We start from the raw sequence: 18,684 nt of genomic DNA on the forward strand, positions 1-18,684 counted from the left end.
TTTGCCCACTTAAAAATAATAATAATAAAAAAAAATCCACTTTTGGCCCTGCGATGAGGTGGTGAATTGTCCAGGGTGTACCCCGCCTTCCGCCCAATTGTAGCTGTGATAGGCGCCAGCGCCCCCCGCGACCCCAAAAGGGAGTAAGCGGTAGAAAATGGATGAATGGATGGAAAAAATCCACTTCAGGAATTTTGTTTCGACTTCTTGTTTTCAGCCACTTTTTTTAATTTTTATTTTTTAAATTTATTATTTTATACTTTTTTGGCTACTTTTTATTTATTTATTTAAATTTAAAAAACGATACCTGTTTTACTTTTTTGCCCACTTAATAATAATAATAATAATAATAAAATAAATACACTTCAGGAATTTTGTATCGGCTTTTTGTTTTCAGCCACTTTTTTTTATTTGTATTTTTTCATTTTATTTTTTTATACTCTTTTGGCCACTTTTTTTTCCATCCATCCATCTTCATCTTTTTTCCCCACTTAAAAATAATAATAATTATTTACATTTTTTCAATAAATTTTCATATAATTTTTTGGCCACTTTTTTTTATTTACTTAAATTTAAAAAATGATATTTCTTTTACTTTTTTGCCGACTTAAAAATAATAATACTTTTTTAAAAATCCACTTCAGGAATTTTGTATCGGCGTTTTGTTTTCAGCAACTTTTTTTTCTTTTTCTTTTTTCTTTTAATGTTTTAATACTTTTTTTGCCACTTTTTTTATTTATTTATTCCAATTTAAAAAATGATATTTGTTTTACTTTTTTGCCCACTTAAAAATAATAATAATAAAAAAAATCCACTTCAGGAATTTTGTATCAACTTTTTGTTTTCAGCCAGCTTTTTTTTTATTTTTATTTTTTCATTTTATTTTTTTTATACTTTTTGGCCACTTTTTTTCCACCCATCTTCATCTTTTTTGCCCACTTAAAAATAATAATAATTTTAAAAAAAATCCACTTCAGGAATTTTGTATTGGCTTTTTGTTTTCAGCCACTTTTTTTATTTTTATTTTTTCCTCAAATTTTTTTATACTTTTTGGCCAATTTTTATTTATTTATTTAATTTAAAAAATATATTTGTTTTACTTTTTTGCCCACTTAAAAATAATAATAATTTTTAAAAAATCCACTTCAGGAATTTTGTATTGGCTTTTTGTTTTCAGACACTTTTTTTATTTGTATTTTTTCATTTTATTTTTTTATACTCTTTTGGCCACTTTTTTTTCCATCCATCCATCTTCATCCTTTTTGCCCACTTAAAAATAATAATAATAATTATTTTTATTTTTTCATTAATTTTTTATATAATTTTTTTGGCCACCTTTTTTTTTTTTTTTTTTCAATTTAAAAAATGATATTTGTTTTACTTTTTTGCCCACTTAATAATAATAATAATAAAAAAATCCACTTCAGGAATTTTGTATCGGCGTTTTGTTTTCAGCCACTTTTTTTTCTTTTTCGTTTTTCTTTTAATTTTTTAATACTTTTTTGGCCACTTTTTTTTAAAAATTTATTTCAATTCAAAAAATGATATTTGTTTTACTTTTTTGCCCACTTATAGATAATGATAATAATAATAATAATAAAAAAATCCACTTCAGGAATTTTGTATCGGCTTTTTGTTTTAAGCCACTTTTTATTTATTTTAAATTTTTTCATCTTATTTTTTTATACTTTTTTGGCCACTTTTTTTCCATCCATCCATCTTCTTTTTTTTTTGCCCACTTAAAAAAAAAATAGAAAAATATAAAATAAAATCTATATATATATATATACACAACTATTTCATTTTATTTATTTTACTTGATTGGCCACTTTTTATTCCTTCTTTTTTTACAACTATTTCATTGTATTTATTTTACTTTTTAGGGCCACTTTAAAAAACAACAAAGGAACCCCAAAGATTCAACAACACAAATACAACATTGTCAGGTTGTGACGTTGATTTGACCGTAGAAATGTAGTCTTTTCCTAATATTCAACAACACAAATACAACGTTGAAACAACATGCTTTTAGACAACGTTTAATCAAAGTTTGAGTCTGACCTTGATTTGACCTTTGAAATGTTATTTCCTAACCAACGACGTGGATCCAAAGTTGTCTCGAAGTACAAATACAACTATTTTTCGAGGCGACATTTAAAGGACACGTACGTAGAATGGAGGTTGTGTCAATGTCTGGTGCCGGCTGGGTACAATGTTGTGGTTTTAAAGACACAATCACCAGCAGGTGTGCTTACAGCAGCATCCTGTGCCGGAACAATATTATGCAGCGTCACATTACAACGAGAAGTATTATTAGCATAAATTAATGAGAGAAAAAGAAGCTGCCTTGCAGCGACAAATACGGTTTCAAGTGTGAATTCCATTCCGCTGGTTTTCCTGCCGAAGGGCAACTCAGCAACACCCGGGAAAGAAACATATGAAAAAAACATAACGCATCGCACGTTTTTGTTTTTTTTACAGTCAAGTATTCATGGAAGAAAATGTTATGAGAAAAGAGCTGGTGTTTAAAAATGTGGTTTGCCAAAACACATTATTTGTGTACAAACATTTCTGTCTTAGGGTTACCTCCGAACTAAATGGGACACGACATGGGAGGTCAAGTCACCCCGAACATTGGGAAGTTACATAAGTTGTTACGATACAAATCAGGCCATCATGGAGCGTAAAAAAAGAAGGGAAGACCAAACCTGGTGTGCGCTCTTACTAATTCCTTTCATGAGGGTGCACCATCTTTTGTCTCATGAGAAACTATCGATTCAATCCAACTTTGTACTATCTGGTTATGAGTAAACAAAACTGTTCTAACAAACTCTGTAGTTGTTCCTTTTGAAGATTCTGACTTTTCGACCACATAAAATTGGCAAAATTTGGTATTTTTTAAAGCATCATTTGTTTTTATACGGTGTTTAAAATGTAATTTAAAAAAATATGTGCAAAACAATCATTGTAGACAATTTCAGTGGAAAATTTGGTAAATTTTATACACTTATTTTATTTACACTGGATATAAAATACTGTGTTTTAAAATGTAATTAAAAAATATGTGCAAAACAATCATTTTAGACAATTTCAGTGGAAAATTTGGTAAATTTTATACACTTATTTTATTTACACCGAATATAAAATACTGTGTTTTAAAATGTAATTAAAAAATATGTGCAAAACAATCATTGTAGACAATTTCAGTGGTAAATTTTGTATATTTTATATACTTATTTTTTTTTACACTGAATATAAAATACTGTGTTTTAAAATGTAATTAAAAAATATTTTCAAAACAATCATTGTAGACAATTTCAGTGGTAAATTTGGTAAATTTTATACACTTATTTTATTTACACTGGATATAAAATACTGTGTTTTAAAATGTAATTAAAAAATATGTGCAAAACAATCATTGTAGACAATTTCAGTGGAAAGTTTGGTAAATTGTATACACTTATTTTATTTACACTGAATATAAAATACTGTTTTTTAAAATGTAATTAAAAAATATGTGCAAAACAATCATTGTAGACAATTTCAGTGGTCAATTTTGGTAAATTTTATACACCTATTTTTTTTTTTTTACACTGGATATAAAATACTGTGTTTTAAAAATGTTATTAAAAAATATGTGCAAAACAATCATTGTAGACAATTTCAGTGGCACATTTTGGTAAATTTTATACACCTATTTTTTTTTTTACACTGGATATAAAATACTGTGTTTTAAAATGTAATAAAAAATATGTGTACTAAAAAAAATCAGTGACAACAAATTCCGTATTAAGTCCTTCAAAACTCACTGGTGGTAAATTTTGGCAATTTTTGTGCACTGAATTTGAAACATTCTGTTTAAAAATGTAATTATAATGATATGTGTAAAAAAAAAAAAAATACTAAAAATAATAATAAAATGTGTTGAAAAATTCAGTATAGGTTAGGCAGAAAGTGAACCACGCTGGTTTACAGTGGTGCCGTGACCCAGATCGTCCGCATGAAAGGCAAGTTTGCTGACTAACGAGGATGGCGTCCTGTTTGGAAGAGAAAAGGCAGGAGCTGAACCAGGTTGGTTACAGTGGTGCCGTGACCCGGATCGTCTGCATGAGGCAAGCATGCTGACTAACAAGGCCGGCGTCCCGTTTGGAACACGAAAAGGCAGGAACTGAACCACGTTGATTACAGTGGTGCCGTGACCCGGATTGTCTGCTGACTAACGAGGTTGGCGTTCCGTTTGTAACACAAAAGGCAAACTGAAACACATTGGTTACAGTGGTGCCATGACCCGGATTGTCTGCTGACTAATAAGGTTGGCGTCCCGTGTGGAATGGAAAGGGCAGGAACTGAACCACATTGGTTAGAGTGGTGCCGTGACCCGGATCGTTCGAATGAGAAGTGAGCGTGCTGACTAACGAGGCTGGCGTCCCGTCTGGAACATTAAAGGCAGGAAGTGAACCACATTGGTTACAGTGGTGCCGTGACCCGGATTGTCTGCTGACTAATGAGGTTGGCGTCCCATGTGGAATGGAAAGGGCAAGAACTGAACCACATTGGTTATAGTGGTGCCGTGACCCGGATCGTTCGAATGAGAAGTGAGCGTGCTGACTAACGAGGCTGGCGTCCTGTTTGGAACACAAACGGAAGGAACTGAACCACATTGGTTAGAGTGGTGCCGTGACCCGGATCGTTCAAATGAGAAGTGAGCATGCTGACTAACAAGGTCGGCGTCCCGTTTGGAACATTAAAGGCAGGAAGTGAACCACAATGGTTACAGTGGTGCCGTGACCCGGATTGTCTGCTGACTAATGAGGTTGGCGTCCCGTGTGGAATGGAAAGGGCAGGAACTGAACCACATTGGTTATAGTGGTGCCGTGACCCGGATCGTTCGAATGAGAAGTGAGCGTGCTGACTAACGAGGCTGGCGTCCTGTTTGGAACACAAACGGAAGGAACTGAACCACATTGGTTAGAGTGGTGCCGTGACCCGGATCGTTCGAATGAGAAGTGAGCATGCTGACTAACGAGGTTGGCGTCCCGTTTGGAACATTAAAGGCAGGATGTGAACCATGTTGGTTACAGTGGTGCCGTGACCCGGATCATCTGCGTGAGAGGCGAGCGTTGGCGTCCCATTTAGAACACAAAAGGCAGGAAGTTAACCACATTGGTTACAGTGGTACCGTGACCCGGATCGACTGCCTGAGAGGCAAGCGTTGGCGTCCCGGTTGGAACACAGAAGGCAGGAACTGAACCACATTGGGTCCAGTGGGGCCGTGACCCGCATCGTCTGCTGACTAACGAGGTTGGCGTCCCGTTTGGAACACTAAAGGCCGGAACCGACCCACGTGGGTTTCAGTGGTGCCGTGACCCGGATCGTTCGCATGAGAGGCGAACGTGCTGACTAACGAGGTTGGCGCCCGTGGCAGGAAGTGAAAAATTATTGGGGGGCAATGAGAACTAAAGGTGTGAACGTGGTCAACCGGAACACAAAGTCTGCTGGGATAGGCTCCAGCTGAATAAAACTAGGAAGAGGTGCGTCTTACCAGTTTTAGGCTCCAACAGGAAGCGTCCGTCCTCGTTCCCCGACAGGATGCGGTAGACAACGGGGTCCGGGCCCGGGTCTTCTCTGGTGAGGGCCGACACCCGCAGCACCTCGGAGCCCACGGACAGAGACTCCGGGATCTGGACGTTGTAGTCGCTGCTCAGGAAGATGGGCTGGTAGTCCTCCAGAGACACCACCTCCACCGTCACCGTGGCGACGGAGAAGAGTTGCCGAGGGAGTCCGCGGTCGGTGGCCTTCACCTTCAGCTCCAGACTGGACGGCGTGTCGGGGGTCAGGGGTCGCTCCAGGCGCAGGATGCCGGATATCTGGTCCAAGGAGAAGTAACCGCCGCCGCCCGCCAGGAGGGAATACCTCACCTCCGAGTTTATACCTGAGAAAATATTTACTGGCTTCACTTGCAAGCTGGGGATGTGCAACATCTGCAATGCAACCACCTGGGGTGATCTACCAAGACCGTGGGTACAACTGAGACCAAGTACCAAAGAGCTGCAGTCCTGATTTTCCATAAGCAAACTAAATGCTTGGAACATCAGATGGTAACTAGGTGCAGAACATTCCACATCATTTAAATTGGTGGGCCACTATAAATGATATGCAAGGCCACCTTAAATGATGTGGGAGACCAAACAATGTTGTGGCTGACCACATAAAATGAAGCGGCATGCTGTGTTAAAATAATGGTATGAGTCACCTGAAAATGATGTGGCAGACCACTCTAAATGATGTGGAAGGCAAGTTTAAAATTACATGGCAGACCCTTTGAAATGACGTAGAAGGCCACTTTTAAATGATCTGGAAGGTCAATTAAAATGGATGTGAAGTGTCGAATTAAATGATTTTGCGGACCAATTTAAATGATGTGGAAGGCAAATTTTAAATGATATGGCAGACCCTTTTTAATGACGTAGAAGGCCACCTTAAAATTATGTGGAAGGTCAATTAAAATGGATGTGAAGTGTCGAATTAAGTGATGTTGCGGACCAATTTAAATGATGTGGAAGGCAAGTTTAAAATTATATGGCAGACCCTTTTAAATGACGTATAAGGCCACCTTAAAATTATGTGGAAGGTCAAATAAAATGGATGTGAAGGGTCGAATTAAATGATGTGGCGGACCAATTTAAATGATGTGGAAGGCAGGTTTAAAATTATATGGCAGACCCTTTTAAATGACGTAGAAGGCCACTTTAAAATGATGTGGAAGGCCAATTAAAATGGATGTGAAGTGTCGAATTAAATGATGTTGCGGACCAATTTGAATGATGTGGAAGGCAAGTTTAAAATTATATGGCAGACCCTTTTAAATGACGTAGAAGGCCACCTTAAAATTATGTGGAAGGCCACCTTAAAATGGATGTGAAGTGTCGAATTAAATGATGTTGCGGACCAATTTAAATGATGTGGAAGGCAAGTTTAAAATTATATGGCAGACCCTTTTAAATAACATAGAAGGCCACATTAAAAAATGAATGTGAAGTGTCAAATTAAATGATGTTGCGGACGAATTTAAATGACGTGGAAGGCAAGTTTAAAATTACATGGCAGATCCTTTTAAATTACGTAGAAGGCCACTTTAAAATGATGTGGAAGGCCAGTTAAAAGGGATGTGAAGTGTCGAATTAAATGATGTTGCGGACCAATTTAAATGATGTGGAAGGCAAGTTTAAAATTATATGGCAGACCCATTTAAATAACATAGAAGGCCACATTAAAATATGAATGTGAAGTGTCAAATTAAATGATGTTGCGGACGAATTTAAATGATGTGGAAGGCAAGTTTAAAATTACATGGCAGATCCTTTTAAATGATGTATAAGGCCACTTTAAAATGATGTGTAAGGCCACTTAAAATGGATGTGAAGTGTCGAATTAAATGACGTGGCGGACCAATTTAAATGATGTGGAAGGCAAGTTTAAAATTATATGGCAAACCCTTTTAAATGACGTAGAAGGCCACCTTAAAATGATGTGGAAAGCCAATTAAAATGGATGTGAAGTTTCGAATTAAATGATGTTGCGGACCAATTTAAATGATGTGGAAGGCAAGTTTAAAATTATATGGCAGACCCTTTTAAATAACATAGAAAGCCACGTTAAAAAATTAATGTGAAGTGTCAAATTAAATGTTGCGGACAAATTTAAATGACGTGGAAGGCAAGTTTAAAATTACATGGCAGATCCTTTTAAATTACGTAGATGGCCACTTTAAAATTATGTGGAAGGCCAATTAAAAGGGATGTGAAGGATCGAATTAAATGATGTTGCGGACCAATTTAAATGACGTGGAAGGCATGTTTAAAATTACATGGCAGATCCTTTTAAATGATGTATAAGGCCACTTTAAAATGATGTGTAAGGCCACTTAAAATGGATGTGAAGTGTCGAATTAAATGATGTGGCGGACCACTTTAAATGATGTGGAAGGCAAGTTTAAAATTATATGGCAGACCCTTTTAAATGACGTAGAAGGCCACATTAAATTATGTGGAAAGCCAATTAAAATGGATGTGAAGTGTCGAATAAAATGACGTGACGGACCAATTTAAATGACGTGGATGACCGATTTAAAAATCATGTAGCAGACCACTTTAAAAATGTGGCAGACCACATAATATGATGTGGCATGCTGTGTTAAAATTATGGGATGGGCCACTTGAAAATGATATGGCCATTTTAAAAATGATATGGAGGACTACTTTAAATGACAGGGAAGGCCACTTTAAAATCATGTGTCGCACCACATTAAATGATGTGAAAGGCCATTTTAAAAATATGCGGAAGGCCAACTTAAAATGACGTGGCGGATCGGTGTAAATCACGTGAAAGGCCACCTAAAATGATGTTGCGGATCGATGTAAATGTCGTGGAAGGCCAATTTAGAATAATGCGGTGGACCACTTTAAATGACAAAGAAGGCCACATTTAAATCATGTGGCGCACCACGTTGAATGATGTGAAAGGCCACTTTTAAAAAGATGTGGCGGACCACGTTAAATGACGTGAAATGCCACTTTAAAATTATGTGGCGGATCGATGTAAATGACGTGGAAGGCCATTTTAAAATGATGTGGTGGACCACTTTAAATAACGGGGAAGGCAAAATTAAAATCATGTGGCGCACCACATTAAATGATGTGAAAGGCCACTATAAAATGATGTGGAAGGCCACATTAGATTGATGTGGCAGACCACGTTAAATGACGTGAAAGGCGACGTTATAAATTATGTGGCTGATCGATGTAAATGATGTGGAAGGTCACTTTAAAATTACGTGGTGGACCACTTTAGATGACGGGAAAGGCCACTATAAAATGAGGTGGAAGGTCACATTAGATTGATGTGGCAGACCACATTAAATGACGTGAAAGGCGACGTTACAAATTATGTGGCTGATCGATGTAAATGATGTGGAAGGTCACTTTAAAATTACGTGGTGGACCACTTTAGATGACGGGAAAGGCCACTATAAAATGATGTGGAAGGTCACATTGGATTGAAGTGGCAGACCACGTTAAATGACGTGAAAGGCGACGTTATAAATTATGTGGCTGATCGATGTAAATTTTGTGGAAGGTCAATTAAAAATTATCGGTGGACCACTTTAGATGACGGGAAAGGCCACTATAAAATGATGTGGAAGGTCACATTAGATTTATGTGGCAGACCACTTTAAATGACGTGAAAGGCGACGTTAAAAATTATGTGGCTGATCGATGTAAATGATGTGGAAGGTCAATTCAAAATTATCTGGTGGACCACTTTAGATGACGGGAAAGGCCACTTTTAAATGATATGAAAGCCACATATAAATGATGTCGCAGACCACTTTAAATGACGTGAAAGGCCATTTTAAAATGCTGTGGCGGATCGATGTAAATGATGTGGTAGGCCAGATTAAAATTATGCGGTGGACCATTGACGTGGAAGGCCACTTTAAAATTTTGTGGCCTTTGCTTTAAAATGGGAAATATGAGCTGCCAAGAAGCATTTGTTAGCAAACGTGTGTATTTTCTGTTGTACCTCTCCATTCACGTTAAGACCCACCTGTCCTAGTGTGTGTGTGTGTGTGTGTGTGTGTGTGTGTGTGTGTAGTGATTAGGTTTCAGTGTTCAAACACACTGAAGTGAAACTGAGGCTCATTGACGACAAGAATGAACAAGAAGAGGCGACTCATAAGGATTACTAGGAATTTCACAACACACACACACACACACACACACACACACACACACACACACACTTGGAGTGAGGTGGGCGGGGCATGAAGAATTAGGTGTGTTGCAATGAACACCTTGGACTAACAAGCACAGGCCTTGTCATGAAGAACCTGAAAGCACCTTTCCAAGGCGTGTTCCCCACAAGTCCAGACCCGGTCCCGGTTCTCCGGTTTCAGGTGGCCTACCTGCGTCCGGGTCTTTGGCGTAGAGGGCGGCGACGGGCGTGCGCACGGTGGTGTTGTCGAAGACGGTGACCTGGTAGCGGGCGGAGGAGAAGCGCGGCGGGTTGTCGTTGGCGTCCTGGATGTTGAGCAAGATGTCCGCCTGGCACCAGTTCCCGCCGCCATCCGTGGCTCTCGCCGCCACGCTGTACTCCGACTCCGTCTCCCTGTCCGGTACCGCCATCGTGAACAGTTCACCTGAGGGGGCGGGGTCAGCGTATTAGTGGCCACTCCATCAAAGCAATCACGGCACTGTTCAATATCCAGGCCTCTGATTGGCTTGGCTGAGTGTCATGTGACCAAGTTGCCTGATGAGCTTGCCAAGTATTAAAAAATGAGTTGTTTTTTTAATGAAAGAACCTGCTGTTGGGACAAACAAATGTTCCACCTAACGAATGTTCCACCAAACAAATGTTCCACCTAACGAATGTTCCACCAAACAAATGTTCCACCAAACATATGTTCACATATGTTCCACCTAACAAATGTTGCACCAAACACATGTTCTACCAAACAAATGTTCCACCAAACATATGTTCCGCCTAACAAATGTTCCACCTAACAAATGTTGCACCAAACAAATGTTCTACCAAACAAATGTTCCACCAAACATATGTTCACATATGTTCCACCAAACATATGTTCACATATGTTCCACCTAACAAATGTTGAGCCAAACAAATGTTCCACCTAACAAATATTCCACTTAACAAATGTTCCACCTAACAAATGTTGCACCAAACAAATGTTCTACCAAACAAATGTTCCACCAAACATATGTTCACATATGTTCCACCTCACAAATGTTTCACCTAACAAATGTTCCACCTAACAAACGTTCCACCTAACAAAATGTTCCAATAGACAAAAGTTCAACCAAAATAAATGTTCCACCTAACAGATGTTCCACCTAACAAATGTTCCAACTAAAAAAATGTTCCACCTAACCAAAATGTTCCACCTAACAAACGTTCCATCCAACAAAATGTTCCAATAAACAAAAGTTGCACCAAAATAAATTTTCCACCTAACAGATGTTCCACCTAACAAATGTTCCCCCTAACAAAATGTTCCACCAAACAAATGTTCAACCAAACAAATGTTCCACCTAACAAATGTTCCACCAAACAAATGTTCCACCAAACATATGTTCACATATGTTCCACCTAACAAATGTTGAGCCAAACAAATGTTCCACCTAACAAATATTCCACTTAACAAATGTTCCACCTAAAAAATGTTGCACCAAACAAATGTTCTACCAAAAAATGTTCCACCAAACATATGTTCACATATGTTCCACCTAACAAATGTTGAGCCAAACAAATGTTCCACCTAACAAATATTCCACTTAACAAATGTTCCACCTAACAAATGTTGCACCAAACAAATGTTCTACCAAACAAATGTTCCACCAAACATATGTTCACATATGTTCCACCTAACAAATGTTGAGCCAAACAAATGTTCCACCTAACAAATATTCCACTTAACAAATGTTCCACCTAACAAATGTTGCACCAAACAAATGTTCTACCAAACAAATGTTCCACCAAACAAATGTTCACATATGTTCCACCTAACAAATGTTGAGCCAAACAAATGTTCCACCTAACAAATGTTCCACCTAACAAATGTTCCACCAAACAAAGCTTGCACCAAACAAATGTTCTACCAAACAAATGTTCGACCAAACATATGTTCATATATCTTCCACCTAACAAATGTTGAGCCAAACAAATGTTCCACCTAACAGATATTCCACCTAACAAACGTTCCACCTAACAAAATGTTCCAACACACAAATGTTCTACCAAAATAAATGTTACACCTAACAAGCGTTACACCTAACAAACGTTCCATCTAGAAAAAATGTTCCAACAAACAAATGTTCAACCTAACAGATGATCCACCTAACAAATGTTCCACCTAACGTTCCACCTAACAAAATGTTCCAACACACAAATGTTCCACCAAAATAAATGTTACACCTAACAAACGTTCCATCCAGCAAAATGTTCCAACAAACAAATGTTCCACCTAACAGATGATCCACATAAAATATGTTCCACCTCGCAAATGTTCCAACTAACAAAATGTTCCACCTAAGAAAATGTTCCACCTAACAAAATGTTCCACATAACAAATGTTTCAACTAAAAAAATATTCCACCTAACGAAATGTTCCACCTAACAAAATGTTCCAATAAACAAAAGTTCCACCAAAATAAATGTTCCACCTAGCAGATCTTCCACCTAACAAATGTTCCACCCAACAAAATGTTCTAACAAACAAATGTTCCGCGAAAATAAATGTTCCGCGAAAATAAATGTTCCACCTAACAAATGTTCAACCTAAAAAAATGTTCTAACAAACAAATGTTCCACGAAAATAAATGTTCCACCTATCAGATGTTCCACCTAACAAAATGTTCCACATCGCAAATGTTCCACCTAAGAAATATTCCACCAAACAAATGTTGCACCAAACAAATGTTCTACCAAACAAATGTTCCGCCAAACATATGTTCACATATGTTCCACCTAAAAAATGTTGAGCCAAACAAATGTTCCACCTAACAAATGTTCACATATGTTCCACCTAACAAATGTTGAGCCAAACAAATGTTCCACCTAACAAACGTTCCACCTAACAAACTGTTCCAACACACAAATGTTCCACCAAAATAAATGTCACACCTAACAAACGTTACACCGAACAAACGTTCCATCTAGCAAAATGTTCCAACAAACGTTCCATCTAGCAAAATGTTCCACCAAACACATGATCCACCTAAAATATGTTCCACCTTGCAAATGTTCCGCCTAACAAAATGTTCCACCCAACGAAATGTTCCACCAAACAAATGTTCCACCTAACAAATGTTCCACCTAACAAATGTTCCACCTAACAAACGTTCCACCTAAGAAAATGTTCCAAGAAACAAAAGTTCCACCAAAATAAATGTTCCACCTAACAAATGTTCCACCTAACAAATGTTCCACCTAACAAATGTTCCACCTAACAAATGTTCCACCTAACAAACGTTCCAACTAACAAAATGTTCTAACAAACAAATGTTCCGCGAAAATAAATGTTCCACCTATCAGATGTTCCACCTAACAAAATGTTCCACCTCGCAAATGTTCCATCTAACAAATGTTCCAACACACAAATGTTCCACCAAAATAAATGTTACACCTAACAAATGTTACACCTAACAAACGTTCCATCTAGCAAAATGTTCCAAAAAACAAATGTTCCACCTAACAGATGATCCACCTAAAATATGTTCCAGCTCGCAAATGTTCCTCCTAACAAAATGTTCCACCTAACAAAATGTTCCACCAAACAAATGTTCCACCTAACAAATGTTCCACCTAACAAACGTTCCACCTAACAAAATGTTCCAATAAACAAAAGTTCCACCAAAATAAATGATCCACCTAACAGATGTTCCACCTAACAAATGTTCCACCTAACAAACGTTCCACCTAACAAAATGTTCTAACAAACAAATGTTCCGCGAAAATAAATGTTCCACCTATCAGATGTTCCACCTAACATTCAGAACTGCAGTTCTGAATGTGTCCACTGGATGTCACAATAGCAATTCTGTCAGGACCAGCAAGAGGTAGAAAGTAAAGTTTGGAAACATAAAACCTGCCGTTTTGTGTCTTCTTCTTCAAGCACATCCTTATCTGGCAGCCTTACTCAGGTCAAAATTGTGGAATCTTAATTTAAAAATTTATAAATGTTAAACCTACATGGTAAATCTAAACCTAAATGTTAAATTATTCACATGTGAATAATGCTGTATAATAGACTGTATTTATGTTATTGACATGTGAATAATGCTGTATAATAGACTGTATTTATGTTATTGACATGTGAATAATGCTGTATAATAGACTGTATATGTGTTATTGACATGTGAATAATGCTGTATAATAGACTGTATATGTGTTATTCACATGTGAATAATGCTGTATAATAGACTGTATTTATGTTATTCACATGTGAATAATGCTGTATAATAGACTGTATTTATGTTATTGACATGTGAATAATGCTGTATAATAGACTGTATTTATGTTATTGACATGTGAATAATGCTGTATAATAGACTGTATATGTGTTATTCACATGTGAATAATGCTGTATAATAGACTGTATTTATGTTATTCACATGTGAATAATGCTGTATAATAGACTGTATATGTGTAATTCCCATGTGAATAATGCTGTATAATAGACTGTATATGTGTTATTCACATGTGAATAATGCTGTATAATAATAGGTCCTACCTGTCCTCGGGTCCAGAAGGAACTTGTCAGCATCAGGACCATGCAGGCTGAAGGAGAGAAGTCCGTTAGCGGCCATGTCTGCGTCCGACGCCGACACCTTCAGCACGAACGTGCCGGAGGGAGAATTCTCCAACAGCACTTCCGTGTAAAGCGGCTGCAAGAAAATGACGAGTGATATGTTACGTGAAGAAAGAAAATAACGTGCGACATATTACGTGAAGGAACCTTGCATCGCTTCGAAGACTTATTTGTCGGTTGGTAGAAACTTACCATTAAAAAACAGCCATGCTGTTGTTTTATTTACAATATTTCGCTGTAAAAAAAATTTAATTTTATGGTAGAAATCTGGCAAATGACCATTTGTTTTATCGTAAAATCTACATCTTTTTTTTGTGGAAAAAGTCAGATTTCACGAAAAAATACTGGCAGCTCAGACGGCAAAATTTTACTTTTCCTTTTTATACCGATTCTAAATAGGTTCATAATTTGCCAAAAATGACAAAAAAAATAGAAAGAAATAAATAAATAAATATATATATATATATATATATATATATATATATATATATATATATATATATATATATATATATACATATTTTCAGAGTTTGTTTGTAACGAACCCCAAGATGCAGGGACTGAGGCAGGCATTGAACAGGAAAACATGATTTAATTAAAATATTAGAACAAGAACAAACAAAAAGGTACTAACAAAGTGCGCACGAGGAGGATAACAAACTAAGGGAACTAGCATGGGAGCTGGAAAACAAAAGGAGCTTAACACGGAAGCTAGCAAAAACAAAAAGGGTCTAGCGTGGAAGCTAGCGGGTAGCGAGCAGGAAAATAGAAGTAGTAACGTTAATAAAGTACTTCCGTGAGAGCCAAATAATATTTTTTTTAAGACTGAACACAACTAAATGTGTGCATTTTTAAGTAAAACCAACATTTTTAGAGTATAATAAAATAAGTATTTTATTCTTTTTAAATAACACTGAACCCACAATACATAAAATACTACTTACCATTAATGCGACTTCTTGAACAGGTGCGGTAGAAACCAGATGGATGGATTAAAATGCATGAGAACTTTTTTTTATTTTGAACGTTATTTTTGACGCTGTGACTACCAGCAGAATTATTCATTACTTATCGTGTTAAGCAATGTCAGCTAAGATTTATCTGAGAGCCGGGTGCAGTCATCAAAAGAGCCACATCTGGCTCTAGAACCATAGGTTCTCAAACCCTGGTGTAGTACAAAACAAACTGGAAGAACAGTAAGCTACAAACATCTAACGGATATAGCTTACCGCTACGCTGCAAATATAAGACACGGCGCGACATTGACAAGACAATAATCCAGAACTGACTGGAGGACAAAAGCAGGTACAAATAGGAATCGGGCTGATTGACACCAGGTGTGGCCAGGTGCCAATCAGCCACAGCTGAGGGGGAAACAGCGCACAGGAAAAAAAACAGGAAACAGACAAAATAAGAGCGCTGACTGACCGGAGGACAAAAGCAGGTACAAATAGAAGCAGGTACAAATAGGAGTGGGCTGATTGACACCAGGTGTGGCCAGGTGCCAATCAGCCACAGCTGAGGGGGAAACAGCGCACAGGGAAAAAAAAACAGGAAACAGACAAAATAAGAGCGCTGACTGACCGGAGGACAAAAGTAGGTACAAATAGAAGCAGGTACGAATAGGAGTGGGCTGATTGACACCAGGTGTGGCCAGGTGCCCATCAGCCACAGCTGAGGGGGAAACAGCGCACAGGAAAAAAAACAGGAAACAGACAAAATAAGAGCGCTGACTGACCGGAGGACAGAAGCAGGTACAAATAGGAGTGGGCTGATTGACACCAGGTCTGGCCAGGTGCCAATCAGCCACAGCTGAGGGGGAAACAGCGCACAGGAAAAAAAAACAGGAAACAGACAAAATAAGAGCGCTGACTGACCGGAGGACAGAAGCAGGTACAAATAGGAGTGGGCTGATTGACACCAGGTGTGGCCAGGTGCCAATCGGCCACAGCTGAGGGGGAAACAGCGCACAGGAAAAAAACAGGAAACAGACAAAATAAGAGCACTGACTGACCGGAGGACAAAAGCAGGTACAAATAGAAGCAGGTACAAATAGGAGTGTGCTGATTGAGACCAGGTGTGGCCAGGTGCCAATCAGCCACGGCTGAGGGGGAAACAGCGCACAGGAAAAAAAACAGGAAACAGACAAAATAAGAGCGCTGACTGACCGGAGGACAAAAGCAGGTACAAATAGAAGCAGGTACAAATAGGAGTGGGCTGATTGACACCAGGTGTGGCCAGGTGCCAATGAGCCACAGCTGAGGGGGAAACAGCGCACAGGAAAAAAAAAACAGGAAACAGACAAAATAAGAGCACTGACTGACCGGAGGACATAAGCAGGTACAAATAGGATTGGGCTGATTGACCCCAGGTGTGGCCAGGTGCCAATCAGCCAAAGCTGAGGGGGAAACAGCGCACAGGAAAAAAAACAGGGAAACAGACAAAATAAGAGCGCTGACTGACCGGAGGACAAAAGCAGGTACAAATAGGATTGGGCTGATTGACCCCAGGTGTGGCCAGGTGCCAATCAGCCAAAGCTGAGGGGGAAACAGCGCACAGGAAAAAAAACAGGGAAACAGACAAAATAAGAGCGCTGACTGACCGGAGGACAAAAGCAGGTACAAATAAAAGCAGGTACAAATAGGAGTGGGCTGATTGACACCAGGTGTGGCCAGGTACCAATCAGCCACAGCTGAGGGGGAAACAGCGCACAGGAAAAAAAAACAGGAAACAGACAAAATAAGAGCGCTGACTGACCGGAGAAAAAAAGCAGGTACAAATAGAAGCAGGTACAAATAGGAGCGGGCTGATTGACACCAGGTGTGGCCTGGTGCCGATCAGCCACAACTGAGGGGGAAACAGCGCACAGGAAAAAAAACAGGAAACAGACAAAATAAGAGTGCTGGCTGACCGGAGGACAAAAGCAGGTACAAATAGGGGTGGGCTGATTGACACAAGGTGTGGCCAGGTGCCAATCAGCCACAGCTGAGGGGGAAGCAGCGCACAGGAAAAAAAAACAGGAAACAGACAAAATAAGAGCGCTGACTGACCGGAGGACAAAAGCAGGTACAAATAAAAGCAGGTACAAATAGGAGTGGGCTGATTGACACCAGGTGTGGCCAGGTACCAATCAGCCACAGCTGAGGGGGAAACAGCGCACAGGAAAAAAAAACAGGGAAACAGACAAAATAAGAGCGCTGACTGACCGGAGGACAAAAGCAGGTACAAATAAAAGCAGGTACAAATAGGAGTGGGCTGATTGACACCAGGTGTGGCCAGGTACCAATCAGCCACAGCTGAGGGGGAAACAGCGCACAGGAAAAAAAAACAGGAAACAGACAAAATAAGAGCGCTGACTGACCGGAGAAAAAAAGCAGGTACAAATAGAAGCAGGTACAAATAGGAGCGGGCTGATTGACACCAGGTGTGGCCTGGTGCCGATCAGCCACAACTGAGGGGGAAACAGCGCACAGGAAAAAAAACAGGAAACAGACAAAATAAGAGTGCTGGCTGACCGGAGGACAAAAGCAGGTACAAATAGGGGTGGGCTGATTGACACAAGGTGTGGCCAGGTGCCAATCAGCCACAGCTGAGGGGGAAACAGCGCAAACACACACTGAGGAAAAACTAAAACACAAACAAACAAGCCTTATAGTGAAGTCCTAGACTCCATGAAAGTGTCCATCAAGAAGAGGAAGTGCGTACTGACCTGGTCACACTGAGGACTGTTGTCGTTGACGTCCAGCACGCTCACGTGCACGCTCACCGGCGTCTGGAACTTTCCGTCGCTGGCCGTGATCTTCAGCGTGTATCCGTCTGCGGCCTCGCGGTCCAGGGGCTCCTTGGCGATCAAACCCCACTCGCCCTCGTCCTGGTGGATGACGGCGAAGCGTCCCAGGGGGTCTCCCTCTGTGAGCGCGGAGACAGCAGAGCGTGAGGAACCTTCTACAGAACTGTTTCATGAGGGGTTCCCTCAATCATCAGGAGATTTTAATGGAAGGATTCACATAGAATGGTTTACATAGGGCACAGAGTGGGTGGGTACAGGCTGGCATAGGGGCGTGGTGATTGGCTCATGAGGCGGCATGTTGAAATGATTTCACCGCGCTTGTTGAGGGATGACAGGTCTGGATGATATATGATAAACAGTTTCTCTTTTGAGCATAGGTTGCATCTTTTATTACCACTGTTGTAAGGTGTGCTGGATGCAAGAATTTATTGAATATTCAACATTATTGTCTTCGAGGTTCCAAATGTGCTTGCTGAGTTCTGTAGAATTCCGCAGAGTCTGGTTTCTA

At 39.2% G+C, this 18,684-nt stretch overlaps 1 protein-coding gene across 1 annotated transcript in view; it reads right to left on the bottom strand.

The window, feature by feature from the left end:
* Positions 1–18,684, bottom strand: part of fat2 (FAT atypical cadherin 2) — a 250,515-nt gene that overhangs the window by 93,651 nt on the left and 138,180 nt on the right. Inside the window, 4 exon segments of the mRNA XM_061891855.1 lie at positions 5,543–5,932; positions 9,965–10,198; positions 14,309–14,462; positions 18,096–18,295. Coding sequence (XP_061747839.1) covers positions 5,543–5,932; positions 9,965–10,198; positions 14,309–14,462; positions 18,096–18,295 — 978 coding nt within the window.

Source organism: Nerophis ophidion, linkage group LG29 (assembly GCF_033978795.1).
Source record: "Nerophis ophidion isolate RoL-2023_Sa linkage group LG29, RoL_Noph_v1.0, whole genome shotgun sequence".
NCBI classification, from domain to species: Eukaryota; Metazoa; Chordata; class Actinopteri; order Syngnathiformes; family Syngnathidae; genus Nerophis; species Nerophis ophidion.